Here is a 16360-nt window from a genome sequence, read left to right as displayed (position 1 = left end):
TAGTCAAACACATTTTAGCTTGATAAAACTTAGAGTTAGAGTGCCCGATCATGTGTGAGTGTGCATGCGTGTCTGCAAGTACCTGAAACTCTGAGGAGTGAGGCCAGATTGAGCAGAGTGGTGGACTGCTTGTAAGCTGTGGAGCAGTGGGCGATGCACTCCTCTACGAGAGACAGACGGTCTGATCGCAGTCGCACTGGAGGGAACACGGAAGACAGCGGGGATGGGTTTCAGACTTGTTTTGCTAATTACTATATTCAATCTGGAACAAGTAACGACTGATGACAAAGTGATAGGAAATTATGAACAGTGAATGATAAAGCAGCAGATGTCAAGATGTCAAGAAAAATAATATAATGCTGTATAATTCATATGCATGTAGCCCAGCCCTAGTTCAGTGATAGACTGATGGATACTGCTGACTTATTCTGCATAATTAAATATTATTAAAATTAGGGCGTGGATGTGTCAAAATGTCCATGCATCTAGTCAGTATTAAAATTGTATGTGGTACGTGTTGAATAGTAATTTTAAAAAAAACAGCAAAGTAAGCTTCAAGAATAACAGATTAATGTAATTCATCCATGTGGGACCAATGACAAATTCAAGTGTCCAAAAAAAACTGTGTTTGTCTTCTCCTATGGGACGATTTTGCCCAGTTATACTGAAAATTGAACACATAGTTAACAAATATGGCAGTAATTGTTGGATGCAACCACTTCAGAATTAAAAAAAAAAAAAAAAAAAAAAAAAACATAACCAGAAAATTGGACAAAAATATTGTGTGTACTTTAAAACATGAGTTTACAGCAGTCATTCACATGCCAGTGCTAAAATATTATCTTTCATAAGGCATTTTGAGTGGTTTTAATATTAAAGGGGTTCTCTGAAGCATCTATCAGACCATGAGATAGTTGAAGCATTTGGTTTTGTGGCTATAATCCTTAAAAAAAAAGCATGAGGGTGGTCTTAGTTATTTAATTAACTGTGGAACTTTTCAATATGTTGTACATTAGGAAGCATTGTGTTGTAAGTCATAAGAATAATTAGAATATATCCCAAATACGTCCTTTAAATGAATGAGAGTCCTGTGTCTGAATCATTAAGTGTCACAGCCTTGTCCCTGTCACAGACACTACCTGTGTGCCACACCACTGTGTAGAGTAGATGGTTAAGCCGCGGAGCCGTGCAGACACATTTCTTTGATTTATGACAGTAGTATTTCATTCCAATGAGTGTGACTGTGTAAAAACTGAGACATATTGTGGAAATTGCTCTTATTTTTTCTTAAGATATCCGAGGCTGTTCATCATCCATTTTGTAAATGGATGGTTCATTAAGTGTGAACGTTTCCAGAATGTACTTCTTTACACTAAAAGAAAGTGAACATTTTTTTTTATTAATGCTGTAATATCACTCGAGATCCAATTGGGCTGCATGTGGCACAGAAACGAAAACAAACTTCATACTCCAGGTATATTATTTACAGTTTACGTTTGGGATCTCCATGTAGTACTCTACAGCGTTAGCATTACTCCATTCTTCCAATATGCGAGAGATTTAGAAACTACAACAAGGCAAGCCTTTGATCTTTCACAATCAGTCTCCAGTCTTAGATATTTCATACTCATTGCATATTGTTTGACATCATTTTTCACTGATAACAACCTGCAGCATATATCATCCGCAGGACAGTAGGGAGTTTGTGCTTTTCATAAAACCCCACCTCAAACATTTTCAGATGCATTTCCATTTTTCTTTAAAGTTGTATTGAAACCCTGAGAAATGCCATCTTTAGAGCCTCTGCAGGCCTCTGTGCACCCTGCTGAGGATTTTTATGGCTTTGAATGACTTTGGGCGAGGCCTAGAGGGAATTGTGGGTAGGGTGGTTTATATGAAACATCGCCTTAGGCTCTATAGGAGGGCTGCAGGGGACAGCCTAAGATGGATTACCTATGTTCAAATCCTTCCGACTTCATATTTTTGCATGTTTATCTGTGAGAACGGGAACTTAGAGTAGAGCTATTACTTTGAGGAGAAAACGAAACTGTTCTTTTCAGTATGACCTTGATTCAAAGCCATGAATTCAATGTTCCCCTAAGCACTGATATTGACCCATGACATAATAATTAATGCATGCATGTGTCACAATAAAACAAGATTTTCACATTTTCTTTTGCAACAGTTTCTTGTTTTTCTCCATTGCAGTGCTTCATTCTTTTTTCACTGTTCTTCTTTCATATTCTTCCAAAGCTCTGCCCTCTGCCCTTCACGTTAAGCAAGCAGTGAAAAGAAGAAGAGAAGGAAGTAGGGAACTAGGAAAAAGAGAGAAAACCCCAGAGGTAAGTGATGAATGTAAAGAGAGGAAAGAAGGTGAGAGGGACGGAGAGCAAGAGAGGGAGGGAAGGAATGAGAGACCGTGCAATTTATGGCTCTCTCTGACACAGTGGTTTTATACTGGCAGCTCGATTTGATGGGGGCAAAGGAGGGAGAGCACGGAGGCCTTGGGGGCAAACAACACCTCGCTGTAAAGGTGAGGCGATGAGGGGCCAAGCTGGTTTATTTTGGCGCCACAGTTTTCTTTAAAAGGGAGGCAAAGCCTGGAACCACAGATGTAGGGTGCCAGAAAAGAACGAAAGCAAGAACATGGAGGTGAATATAGATTGGTCATCTTTACAGCTGAAGGATAAAACATTGTGTCCCAGAGTGTGTGTGCAATGTCTCTGTGTGTAAGACGGAGCGCACACGTCCAAACTAAACACTTCATTCCTAATTAGGCCATTGGCCAGATGTTGTTTGCTCAACAGTCGATCCATAAATAACAATATATTTTGATACAGTGACAAGAAACAGCAACATATGGAGGAACGGAGAACGTGACAGCAGGGAGGGAGACAGGCTGGACAGTGAGCCGAGGCGATGGAGGTGGGGAACGGTGTGCTTTAATCGTCTACGAGAACATTTGAACGTCTAACCATTTCAAACGCACCGACAACACATTCAGATACACACAAAAGCGCACATTTGAAATCTCCCAGCTTCCCAGACAGACAAACGCTTCATGCTACCTTGCAGGGGCAGAATGCTGACGTTGAAGTCTTCCAGCTGGCTGAGGGCGTTGATGAGGTCCAGTTCCTCTTGGATGGATGGAGGACAGTCTGTGATCAGCTGGAGACACCCCCTGATGAAGATAATAAGCAGTTAAAACAGCAGGGAATGACTAATAATCTGTTCCATTGCTACCCAATCATATGACCTTGTGACGCAAAGAGGAAGTCTGAATTTTAGGAGTACAGAAACTTAACTTTTCTAAGCACAGAAAGTGAAAATTGCTTAAATCTGTGCAAGCTGATGCACCTAAAAAGTGATGTAGTTACCTTCGGTCCATTTACTCTAACAGCATTGCAGAAAACTGTTGCAAAACATAACTTACCGCTTGACAAAATGAGTGGGAAGAACTAAAGGGGCTTTACTTAAATTGGTACACATTTCAGAGCTGTAGAAAAAAAAGCGATTATCTAGCCTGAAGTCTGTGAAGTTTCAACATCATGATGAGAAACATGGCGACACTTTTCAAATGGATTTAAATACAAAGTCTAGACTAATTTGACAGATCTACAATAGAACAGTTTTCTCTTGAAATGCGAGCGGCACTCATTACCGCTTAATAGGATTATGTAGCACATCATGCCGCATATATAACACTGAATGCGCAAATTGTGTGTGCCTGCAAGTGTATACAGAGCAAAGTAAAATATACCAGCGAGTGGAAGAGGAAGGAAAAAGCAAAATGATTAATTTGCAAACAGCACAAATCCCAGATAAAATAGCAGCTTAAGAGCTCTGACGTCAGCACCAGTTGAGCGGAGATGAGGGAACTTGTCCTTGGGATGTGTGTTCGCTCAAGACTGTTTTACTCTCGCAGTGGGTAAACAAAGACAACTGACAAAAATGTCTCATAATCCTTGTAAGTGTAATGAGAAATGCAACCTCTACTTCTTAAAAACACAGTGACTCAAAACTGTTGAGTAGAGTACACACACACGCGCGCACACACACACACACACTCTGGAAAGCACTCCACACGCAGCTCCCCACTCTTTGAGCATGGCTGCTGTTCTTGCCAGGAACAAGAGGTTTGTCCTGGCAAGGATGAGAGCGGAGGAAAGGGCTGTGGATGGGCGAATGAGAGACAGAAAGAGGGCATACTGATTATGTACTCGTGCTGTGAAGTATCTCCAGGCGAGCGTGTGTGAGTGTGTTTGTGTATTGACACAGCCTTAGAAAAGACATCAGTGGAAAAAAAAAAAAAATTATCTATTTCACTTTCAAGAGTCATGATGTGCTTTGCAGCATGTACACTGTGATTTCCAGATTAACTACTCTGTGCTAAACAGACGCACGAGAACACAAGTTTGCAAAGAAGTTATCAATGGAGCACAGCAGCAAAGACCTTGCCCTTCATTTGCACCAGAACATCAAACAGAAGTGTACTGACGTCCTGTTTTTTTCCCCGCATTTATCTTCCAACATTTCTGTGTCATATACACTCAGGTACTTTCCTACTCACACGAGGACTTCTGAGAGGAGCTTTCACACGTACGACAGAAACAACCAGCGACAAAAAGGATCAAAATCATCCCTGCTGGGCCTACATCTGCCTTATCTTAGTGAGAAAAAAGAAAGGAGGGAGATGTTTTAACAACTTAAGCATCAAGTCAGGGTCATCAAGACCCTACGAATTGTAGGGTAAAGACCCCACAATCTTAAAGAGACAATCAGCCAATTTCCTATCAGCAGCACTTGGTGAAGGCAGAACTTCCTTTTAACAGGAAGAGGCTTCCAGCAGAACCAGCAGAGCCAGGCTCATGGAGAGGCAGCAATCCCCGCTTAAGGGTTGAGGGGAAAGAAAAGGTAAATGGTGAATGGACTGGCTCCTATACCCTCTGCATGAGTAGCAACCATTAAAAGTGATTTATACATCCATACCGTTCATACATTCACATCCACTCACACAAGCATTTTTGCTACGCCTTTCTTCTACATAGGTAATTTCTATCTAACACATATGGCATTCAGACTAGAGCAGCCACCAATCTCCCAATTAGTTGATGACCTGCTCTACCTCCTGAGCTACGGGAGAAAACACTGGCAGCCACCAGTACAGTTTTACCTAGATACATTAGATCCACTAGCCTAGATGCACCCATGGTATACATTTGAAAATTCTAATTGATTTTCAGAAAAGTTGACCTCTAACCTCGACCCTGAGTTCAAGATCACTGAGATTCAAACTTGTTTCAGTTTTTTAGTAGCTAAACGTATGCCATCAATTTAAAAAAAAAAAAAAACCTAGGTGACTACATTCTTCAGTTATTACATTCACAAGATTTTTCAGAAAACATTACATCTTCATCTGACCTTGATGTCAAGGTTACCGGGACTCAAAATGGTTTGAGATTTTTAGTAGATGGAGTAGAATTTCAAAGTCCTATGTCGCATTGGTCTCGAGTTATCCAATTTAAAAACTCGGGTGTCCACGCTGTCCGCCTGCCCGGCAGGATGACAACAATACCTCATCAGTCTTTTATGGCTGAGAGGAACATACAACGACAAAACACAAAAGTGTCTGCAGACTGGGGACTTTGATGTATCCAGACTATAACGTGACAGGTTTCAACTGCCATTCCTTCTTTTCTTTCTTTTCACAGCCAGTCCTTCTTGGCACAGTCATGATAACAGTTGTGGGATCATACAAATACACTTTCTTCTTTGTGTTGTTTTATTCTTGCAATATGAAGCATTTTGAGCTGCATGTTTTCATAAAAATTGCAACATAACTCCATTAAATTAAGCTTATTTAAGTAGTACGACTTAAGGATCATGCTCCAGTAATATGAAAACAAGGAGATGTAATGATTTATGGAAATTAAAGAAATCCTAATTAGAGGATATAAGATTTAGGAAAAAAATTCAACAAGCTATTAGAAGTTACCTCCCAATCTGCTTACCTCTTATAAGCAGATTGGGAAAAAGAACAACATAGAAAAATAAACACATTTATTAAACAGGAGATGGGAAGCAAAAATACACAGGAAATGGAAATATTAAAGAGAATCTTTCAAAAATGCTAAACTAATATAATTAGTGGATGATAAGGAAAAAGCTTTCACTTTTAAAAGACAAAAGCAGTATGGTAACTGCTCAGACCATTGAAGCTGGTAATATACGGGCTAAAAAAAGCAAAAGAAGCAAGAAATCCTTTCCAAAATAAAGGATTTCTTTACTTTTAACACCCAACACTAACACTTGTTTTTCTTTTTAGTCTGTCCATGCATTTTCTGCTGCTTAGCAGGATAAGATGCCGGTCTGTCACAGAGCCCTTTACACTCACATTCACACCTATGGACAATCTGGAATCACCAATTAACCTAATGCACATGTCTTTGGACCATGGATCTGGAGAGAACCCACAATGACCCCAGAGAACACGTCCCTCACAGATAAAAACCTCCAGCCGGCTGCTGGATTCAAACCCTAATCTTCTTGCTGTGAGGCACATATTAGAAATGTCATCAAAGTCCGTGTAAGGAAACAGAAAATGATAGTAATAAAAGTAAACAGTGTTCAAAGGCATTAAAAGCACTCTGAGTAAAGGATGATTTTTCCAAATTAAGCCAGCTAATAACAGCTGAATAGCTTTCATAAGCCCTGCAAAAAAAGGAGCAGGGATACCCTCAGATGACCACAGTGAGTCCTGCTCATGAAGGCTCACATTTCTTTTGAAGAAGATCAAAAAGTGTCTACCTCAAGCGAAGCTGACCGACCATACTGATCAAATTTAGATCAAACCAGTTTTAAATGTGGCAGGTTAGTGTTAAGAAATGTTTCACTTACTTTGAATTTAGATTACACAGCCTCAACAGCAAATATTAATGCTAACCTCTGACAATTAAAAAGCTTTCGGGTCACTATGATGGTCACTTAGTGGAAATATTGTACTCGGCCCTAACATGGTGTCTAACCAGATATTTACTCTGGATGGATATGCCTTTCAATGTACATATTAAACAAATATGTAGGACGGCTTTCCTGCAATTACGTAATATCCAATTCATTCACCTTTTTACAGTCCCTGTGTGTTCAGACACCATTCTTTGTTTAATCATTAGTTAATATTATTCTTCCACACTACTTTGTCCTGTCTCCCTCCCTTCACCCTGACCTTCCCCGTTTCTTTGTGTTAAAAGTGAGTTTTTCCTCCCCACTTTCGCCAAGTGCTTGCTTACAAGGGGCTGTCTAATTGTTGGGGTTTTCTCTCAATTATTCTTGAGTCTTTACCTTACAAATATAAAGCACTCTGAGGTGGCTATCGCTGTGGTTTAGTGCTATATAAATAAAATATATATAAATAAAACTGAAATAAAGAAGATTTAAAAAAAAAAAAAAACTAATTCAGTCTATAGACCCGGGGTCTCCTTCGTAAAAGTTGTCCGAAAAACTGCATCACTTAGCCGTCTGCACCCTGATCGGCTCAAGTTACCATGGTGACTGCGCCCTTCTAAACTGCTCATTGCTCTGTCAATGCTAGCAGCTAAATTTCTTTGTTGTTTTATCACTGTAAAGGATACCCTTTTTTTTATATTTTGCATATTTACAAATATTTATTTTATATGTATGTAAATTCATTCATGTATTAATCTGTTTTATCATGTTTGTTCTTTTCTTTCTTTATCTTTCTGTGTGTTTATTCCCAGAAAATTATGATGCAAAGATTTTATCGGTTTCAGAGGATCCCCATGTTATTTTAAGTCGAGTCTCTTTGTCCTTCTCCCTGTTGCTACTGACCACACTTGTTTAGGGCAAAGTCAGGTGTAGTTTGTTTAACTGTCCTAGTGTGTGTCTTATTTAGCACACAGGGTAAAATGTGTGTCTGTGTCAGTTATTTTAATCTAAAGGACACAGTCTGACTATTAGTTGGTGGGCAGCCAGTATGTGTGGACTATTAATTTCAAAGCACCACAGACATTTAACACACCGTGTTTTATCCAACACCCTCACCCAAATAACGCACACGTGCACAGATTTACATGCACAAACAGTGGAAGTGTTACAATTGATGGTGATGTCCAAACGTGTGGAGGGGGGTCTTTGTATTAGTTCCCATAAATTAATGACGACCCAATTACTGTCCCAATTCCCCACTAGGAACAGACGGCAAGGTTAGACTCCCACCGGCCCCCCTCTGAGATCAGAGGCCAGCAACACACACACATGCACTTACATACACTGCTGTAAAAAAGTATTGGGCCCTTCCTAATTTATTAGGTTTTTGCACTTAAACGTTTGAGATCATCAATCAGTTTTAATATTGGAGAAATATAGCCGGTTTAAATAAAAACTGCTTTTTTAAAGGATAATTTGAATTATTTATTAATTGAGAAAATGCTAATTTCCCTGGTTGTTTTCGTATATCTTTTTTCCCTACACATGAAATCATCATTTAAATGCATCTTCTATTTACTCGAGTTATATTTGTCTAATTTTACTTGTTTGAGGATCCAAAGCGTGCAAGAGTGACAAATAAGCTAAAACCTAAGAAATCATTAGGGGACAAAAACTCATGGCACTGTGTATACAGTTCATGTAGTAGGTGAAAAATTATAATGAGACACCATTATTTTGTTCCTGGTCATAAGTGCCATAGAAGTGCAATAACATACCTACCTACCTACCTCCACAGAAGCAAACATTGTGTCTCACATATCACAAGCAAATAAACACTTCTTTTTTTTGGTAGTTACTGTACAAGTTTTGAAATACATTTACCTTAATACCTTAAAGATAAAGAACTGGGGAAAGGAAATACTCTCTCTTTTCCTGCTCACCTGGCCAGCCCCATGCAGGGGTCTGTTAGCAATTTGGACGAGTTGAAGTACTCCCTGGCAGCAGCCAGCACTAATTCCACGCTGTTGTCATAGGCCACCTTCAGAGCATAACCTTTACCCCGAAAGGACAAGCTGACAGGAACATCCTGACTAACCTGGAAACATTAATACGAAATGTGGAGATTAGTGAGACAGCGAAATTAATTTAATTAATAAGCAGTTTAATATTCGGACAACCCAGGGTGAAGCTGGAGTGTAATTCTGCGAAGGAGCGCCTTATTTAATGTACCTTGGAGCAGTGCATGAGCTGTCCTGCCAGGCGTATGTTCTCCACTCGGCTGGAGCACAGCAGGGACTCGACAAAAACCTGCAGTGGTCAGGGAGGAGGAGAGATATTATGCAGGGAGAGGCAGCGTTTAACCGAACAAAAGCTGTAACATTGTAGCACACTAGTATTTTATCTGAACTCTCCCTGAGAGCGGTAGCATGCAGCTTAATGTGTGAATTATAGACCACAGTGTCACCGAAGGTAAAAAATGAAAATGCAAGCACATTAACACATTTAATTACACGTTTAATGTTAGTACAAGTCCTAACAATCTATGGATAATGCGTGTTTTGCATGAAACTGTATATAAATAATGGACAACAAGATAACGCTAATGAGGAACTGCTCTAAACAAGCGTTCGTCCCATTAGCCAGCTGAAGTGAACATTCTTTGCCAAAAAGTTTTTGTTATGAGATCGTGATCACACTTGCTAATTTCAAGTTTTCCACAGTACAGCCTGATGTCAGTTTTGAAAATTATGAACTCAACTGGAGTGAAATAAATAAATATAAAAAGTCTCTTTGGTTCCTCAGTGAGATCCACCTGTCTCTAGCTAAAATTAGAATCCCAATTAAAATCAGAGTGAATACTGGATGCACCTTGCCAACACTGATTTTCCCAATATTACTGAAGTGTTTTACCTGATGGCACGTCTCTGGTTTTAGGCAAGTGTAAACGTTCTGCTGCATATCCAGCAGGTCCTGTAGTAGAACTCTCCACATATTCTCACTCACTGGAGGGTTTCTGGACACACACAAACGTTCAGCATGTTTGTGGCATTTATTTCTATGTGTCTATTCATACATGTGTACGTTTCAAAGCTCATACTTGCGGCCAGTGTGACGACACAGTTTGACCATTAGCTGGTGGGCTTCCTCGTCATTGTTCTGGCTGTTTTTCACATACGAGATGGGCTTCTGTAGACCATGTTTCTCCAGAACCTCAACCACACTGTTAAGCATTGGAATAGATGGACAAATATAACATGTAATCACTGTTGTCATTAAGGGGGAAACCACTAATATGATCACACAAACTAAGATTAGGAAAATCACACAATGAAACCACAACGTTACATTTTTCAAAACATTAATTCAGGAAAAACAAAAAACACAAAGACAGGATGACTGGCATCAGTAAGTGTCACAGTTGGAAATGCCAAGCAAGACAAAAACATGGCAAAATGAAACCTGTGAGCGATCCAAGGGAGAGAGACAGAAGACATGTAAACTCTAAGCTGTTTATTATTTTGGCAGCAGAAAGTCATTTGCGAGCTGCGGTGCAGATGGAGCAAACGTAGAGCAAGACTGAAGAGCAGCGTGATAAACTACACGTCAAAGTGACAGCACCTAGGAGCACGTGAATGCATGCAGTCTTATATGACCAAGGGACAGAGAAACAGTGAAAGCGTGTGTGTGTGTGTGTGTGTCGGTGAGGGATTAGCATGGCACCACCAGCCTCAACAGGGTCGTGCTGCTACAGATGTTCACTCTCTGCTGCAACTCATTACCATAGTAAACAGGTGCCTGTGTGTGTGTGTGTGTGTGTGTGTGTGTGTGTGTGTGTGTGTGTGTGTGTGTGTGTGTGTGTGTGGCTATATGTGTGTGTGGCTATATGTGTGTGAGTGTAAGACATACAACAAGCCCTGATATTTACAACTGTGTTTGTGTGTGCATGTTTGCTCAAGTGTGAAGTGTCCATGTGTGTGTGTGTGTCGGAGGAGGGGGGGGTCTGCATGTTCCTATGCACATATTAATGCACCAGCAAGTGGCAGTGGCAGCAGCTGAAAACGGCTTTCATTCTGGAGGCGCTCGGTGAGAAGACACTTTGCATTTACTGCCTGATTCATCTGGATACGAGCGTGTGAGTCACTGCGCTTCAACACAAACGCACACAAACACACTACCCCCACCCTCCCACCCCGAGGTGTGTTTGTGCATAGCTGCCTATGTCTGTGCGCAAATATGTGAGTAAACTTGTATGTGAAAGGACACACTGAGCCTTAACGCTGCTTCCTGTTGCTGCTTCCTCCTCCTCCTCTTCATCATCATCCACATTCCCATTTCCTTCAGGCTCCTGCCCTCCTTCCCTCCCCCAATCCCCACCTTCATCCTTCCTCCTCATCAGTGCTTTGTGTTTGCGAGTTCACCCTGAGGAGCAGGGTGGATGAGAAAGAGAGACAGAGGCACACGGCCGATTTAAACCTGTAACAGAGAATTTGCCTGAGCTTGTGCCATGGGACACACACCGGACTCTTGATACCGAGCATGTGCGTAAGTTGTGTGTGTACCTACCCACCACCCCCATCCAATCAGGCACATATAAAGGGAGGGAAGCAATAAGCATTTCTACACATTGAACGTTTCCCAAGCATTGCAGCAATAATCACAAAAACTAAAGGGCTGTTGCTCCCAACAATTTATGTGTCCTGCCAATAAATACAGACAAGAAATATCGGAGTGTGAATACTTAAGTTTTTGTTTTTAAAAAGTAAGATCTAAACACGATGTTAAATCGAGTATATTAAAGAAAAAGAAAAAGCAGCAAATCCTCATATCTCAAAGTCTGGAACCAGCTCTGATTTGTAAATCCAACTGCTTATGCTGACAGAAGACGACAAGAGAGAGGAGGAAGTGAAAGCTGACAGACTGTATTACTTTACCTCAGGTGCTTCTCAAGTTTGTCCACCTGATCGTGGAGTGATGGAGTGATGTCTGTCTGTGGCCTGTAGAACAATAAAATACACAAAAAGAGTTGTTCCTTCTCTGTATGTCTGTGTTGCTAAAATTAAATTGGAATAAATAAAGTAGAACGCAAAGTAGGAAAAAGATTTGCATCATAAAGTGTACACCTAATCCCCAAGCGCATGCCTGTGTGCGTATTTATGGCAGTACAGTTTCTACACTGTACCGTAAATGTGTGCGTATGTGGTCAACCAGTGAGGCTGTACTGATTTTCCACTAAAAATAAAACCCCATGATGCTTTGCCTTGAGGCAAAGGATTCTGGGTCAGGCTGGACTGCGCCGCACTAGAGTACTGACCCTGATGAAACAACCTTCTGTTTATGAGCATCAGTGACTGTGAATGTGTGTCAGTGAGCGAGTGAGGGTTGTTTTTTTTTTTTAATGTATCTATTTATTTATTTGTTCATTAAAAAAAAAAAAATCTGACCTTTTCATTTCTCTGCTTTTTCACCCCCATCTCTGACTGTCTGTGCATCTCCGCCTCCAGCTCTTCCTCTTTTTAATACCCATTTCTCCCTCATTCTATTTTTTCCCTCTCCTCAATCACTGTCTAATCCCTTGTCCATTTTTGGATTTCCCACTCTCTAAGGGTGAACGCACGTTACATTCTTCTGAGCAGATTTAGACCTAATTAAGCTGTCTCACAAGAAATATCAGAAAATTGGGTTGAAACTACTAAGTCATGGTTTCTCTCCTAGCTTGCAGAAATCTGTAATATTCTTGGCCAGGGTAGCAATTTTCAGACACATCACTCCTGAGAGAAATGCTAAATTGAAGGCATTGCATATACAGTATAGCACCTTGCAGCACTCCTACACCAAACACTGCAGAAAGCTGGCCTGTCTAGCAGAGAGGAAATGTTTAGTCTAAAATGCGTATTATGCTCACCGGAAGCAAAAGTGTAACCATAAAGCGATTTTTTTATGGAGTGTTCACTAAAACTTGCAATTTATTATATATTATAAAGCAATTAAATATTAAATGAGAGACATAAAGAGGGTAACTTGTTCAATATACAGTAAAATATACTGGGGGGCGATCTATAAAAGTTTCTAGAAACAGCTGCAGTCAGTTCTTTCATTTTAATATCAAGCAGCATTAAAAATCAATGCAACTACCATGTGTCGTAAACATAAGTAAATCAGTTTTGTGCATCCTACTTAAATATTCTCCTCTTTTTACTTTGCACCATGAGAAAAAAAGTTTGTCATTGTGCTCTTTTTGTAAAGATCAACTACTTGCTACTTTCTTGGTACTTTTAAAAAGAAATAAATGAAATAAACTCTTTTTGGGGGAAAAAAATTAACTTAGTAAAACAATTTTGCAAACTTGGAAAACTCTATTCAATTAAATTAAAATATGCCTGATGAGGCATCGATGGGTTTATTGAGACTGGATATTCACAAGACTGTGAGTCAACAGCATTCAAACGGTTCTGTGTTTTTATTGTAATAACTGCACTGATTTCTATAAATGTTGCCTCTTTCATATCCCTACATATAATAACAATAAGAAGAAGAATTAAAAAGACTAAAATTAACACTGAATCTAATAAAAACTAAACTAAAAACAAAACAAAGAAAATAAATAAATAAAACGTCATTAGATGATACAAAACTATAATAAGTCTGCTAACAATTTGTCAACGAGAAGCTTTTTCACATTTAAATGGATCATGGGTTAAAGTATATCTTTGAAAACAAATAGCTAGCTAAAAACACTGTAAAGTAATAGCAGTGCTCATATTTGGATAATCAATAAAATAGCTACATTTATCGATGTAAACTTCACTGATAGTAAAAGAAGTAATATTAATACGGGTGCTAGCAATGTATACATTATTGAGTAGCTTTTCAGGATTAGCTAGTGTGCCATTAAGGTAAAAACAGATCAAACATCAAAAAAAAACAATTTGTTTGTTGCTGATTGCTCAGAAATGCTAATAAGATCATAAAAAAGGTTTATGTTCATGTTTTTTTAAGGAGGGAAAATACATTTTTGTGATTTAGATAAGTTAACCCAGCAAATAGCTTCAATTAGTCTACATTAATAATATTATGGAATATTATGATAAGGAAAAGTGGAAACCAGAACATCAATGATGTAGTAGCTCATCTGACTCATAATCCATCACAATTCACAGGTTATTCCTCATAAAATAACAGATGTGACCTTGCGACTTGGGTGGCCATCATTGGGTGATCTGTGTGTGCGAGTTTAACTAAATTCTGACAATTGTGAATTGTAAGGACAGATTGATGATGGATACCTCACCATGGCATGTGCTAAAAAATGTATCTTTAATTCACAACTTTAAAATGTAAAACCGACATGCTTATCTGTCTGCGTTACACTTGCTCAGTTTAGTGGAAGGCTGCACTGCGGCTGAAATCATGTCCCCAACCAAACATTGCTTGTTGCCAGTGACTTGTTTCAGTACAGTTATTACTATTACTGTGGCATTATTTAGGGGAAATAAATACATGCCACTCACAGCAATGCATATCAAACTGGAGCTACGTGAGCCAGTTGCAAAAGGAAAAAGATCTAATTGCTGAAAAGCATGGCTGTCATACTGTAGCCAGCGAACAATAAACAACAAAGCTCGCCAAAAGTGGTCATTTAATTTCTCAAATAATGTGCACACTGGATGGATAATTCTTCCAAGAATAAGTCATTAGGATTAATTTCAGCTACTCTTGACACTCTAATGCCCCCCCCCCCCCCCCCCCCCCTTCACTATCCACTCAGTCTCCTTCAAATGCACTACATACCCACACAGCCTCATGGGGAACCTAAAGGACAGCCTCTCTTGCTATATGAAATAAAATGTGCTGCAGAAGAGGTGGGGGAGAAGAAAGACAGAGACAGCAATACCATCAGGTAGGAAATACTGTGTAGACTGTAGCTACGCTAACTGATGGCTCCTTGGAGTCAGAGCTAAGCGTAAAAGAGAGAAGAGGAGGAGGGAAAGAAAGTTACAAGGGGAGAGGGGCAGCACCTAAGGCAGTAGTTAGGTTTATTGATAGGTCCTAAGAGAGATGGAAAGGTGAAAGGAAAGGAAAAAGGTGGGTTGCTTGGAAGCAATGTATTCTTGTGGGCGAGGCAGCGTCGGACTGCTTTAATATCCTTATATCATGGCTTATCTAATGCATAAAGCTTACTTCTGTCATTACCAGAATATGCCCAATTGACTTGCTGACTTGTGTGTTATTGTGCATGGCATCGTGTGTGTGCAATTTGTGTGCGTGGATGTGTGTGTCTGACCCGTAGCCCCTCTGTGGCAGACACTCCAAGATTTCATAACAGAGGCTGAGCTGGTCGTCTCTCTCACAGCTGTAGATGCACTCCAATGCGACCTCCATCAGCTGGTCTGGGTCCCCGATAATCTTCTGCTGCCACTGGAGGAGAGAAGAATAAGAGTCAGTATGTGCATATCAATGTGTGATTGACCCCGTAATTTATTTGTACCTACACACTGAAGCATTGCATCAATTTACGCATTTTCTTCCTCTGGAGTGATTGTGTGTGTGTGGTTCATGGCTTCTAATGGCCCAGAGACCTGTCCTTGGCTGCGTCCTTATGGGGTCATAAATACAGCATTTACAGCGCAGGGGCAACAACATCGGCCTTGACATCACACAAACAGCCAGAGCTGCAATGTCTACGTGGATGTGCTTTCATTTTCCTGTCTCTCCATTTATGGTTACCCAAGTGTGACGCCGACTACACTTGTGCATTGTGTGTGTGTATGTATACGGATACTTGCATCAGGTTTGGAGTGCTTGAAAATGATGAGGGGCAGGGTGAGGTCTTCCTGGGCCAGGCTGACCAGGTATTCTCTGAGCAGAGATTTAGCAGCACCCTCTTTCTGTCCCTCACAGCGATGCAGGAATGGCACCATCCACTGGAAGGAGTCTTTCACGTAGTGCTCGGTGCTGGACTGATAACAGAAACACATTAAAGATACTTAAAGATGCAATTCAGGCAGGATACTAAAAATGTAACCTAGTGTGTTGAATAGATAATTCACTTAAAGTAAGTAGTAGGGATGGGTACCGGTATCCGGTGGCATGATGGCACTGGTTCTGACATAAACGGTAGTAACCAGACCGAAAAGCAGCGCACATCTCGGTGCTTTATTTCGGTGCTTTTTTTTCCCTGAGCTGTGATGACTTTAGATTCTAGCCAATCATTTTACGTTTCCGAGGATAGTAGGCGGGGCCAGGTACATATGTTCTTTTAGAGCAGAGCTACAGATTAAAAATGCCCAAGGCGAAGCGGTCAAAAGTCTGGCTGTACTTCACAGCAAAAGATGCAAACTCAGCAGCCTGCAACAAGTGCTTTAAGCTGATACTGTGATACTGTCAAAGGAGGTAACACCTCGAATCTGATGAA

The 16360-nt window shown here is 40.2% G+C and overlaps 1 protein-coding gene across 1 annotated transcript in view; it reads right to left on the bottom strand.

The window, feature by feature from the left end:
- nbas (NBAS subunit of NRZ tethering complex) overlaps positions 1–16360 on the bottom strand; it is a 184251-nt gene that overhangs the window by 111143 nt on the left and 56748 nt on the right. Inside the window, exons 25-33 of the mRNA XM_087852710.1 lie at positions 15732–15905; positions 15230–15363; positions 11880–11942; positions 10046–10168; positions 9859–9961; positions 9178–9255; positions 8889–9043; positions 3069–3181; positions 83–196 (exon numbers count right to left, since the gene is read on the bottom strand). Coding sequence (XP_087708836.1) covers positions 83–196; positions 3069–3181; positions 8889–9043; positions 9178–9255; positions 9859–9961; positions 10046–10168; positions 11880–11942; positions 15230–15363; positions 15732–15905 — 1057 coding nt within the window. The remainder of the gene's footprint in view (positions 1–82; positions 197–3068; positions 3182–8888; positions 9044–9177; positions 9256–9858; positions 9962–10045; positions 10169–11879; positions 11943–15229; positions 15364–15731; positions 15906–16360) is intronic.

This window comes from Neolamprologus brichardi, chromosome 15 (assembly GCF_056152115.1).
Source record: "Neolamprologus brichardi isolate AB-2024 chromosome 15, ASM5615211v1, whole genome shotgun sequence".
Lineage (NCBI taxonomy): Eukaryota > Metazoa > Chordata > Actinopteri > Cichliformes > Cichlidae > Neolamprologus > Neolamprologus brichardi.
Note: the sequence above shows the minus strand (reverse complement) of the source record. Positions and strands in the feature narration are given on the sequence as shown.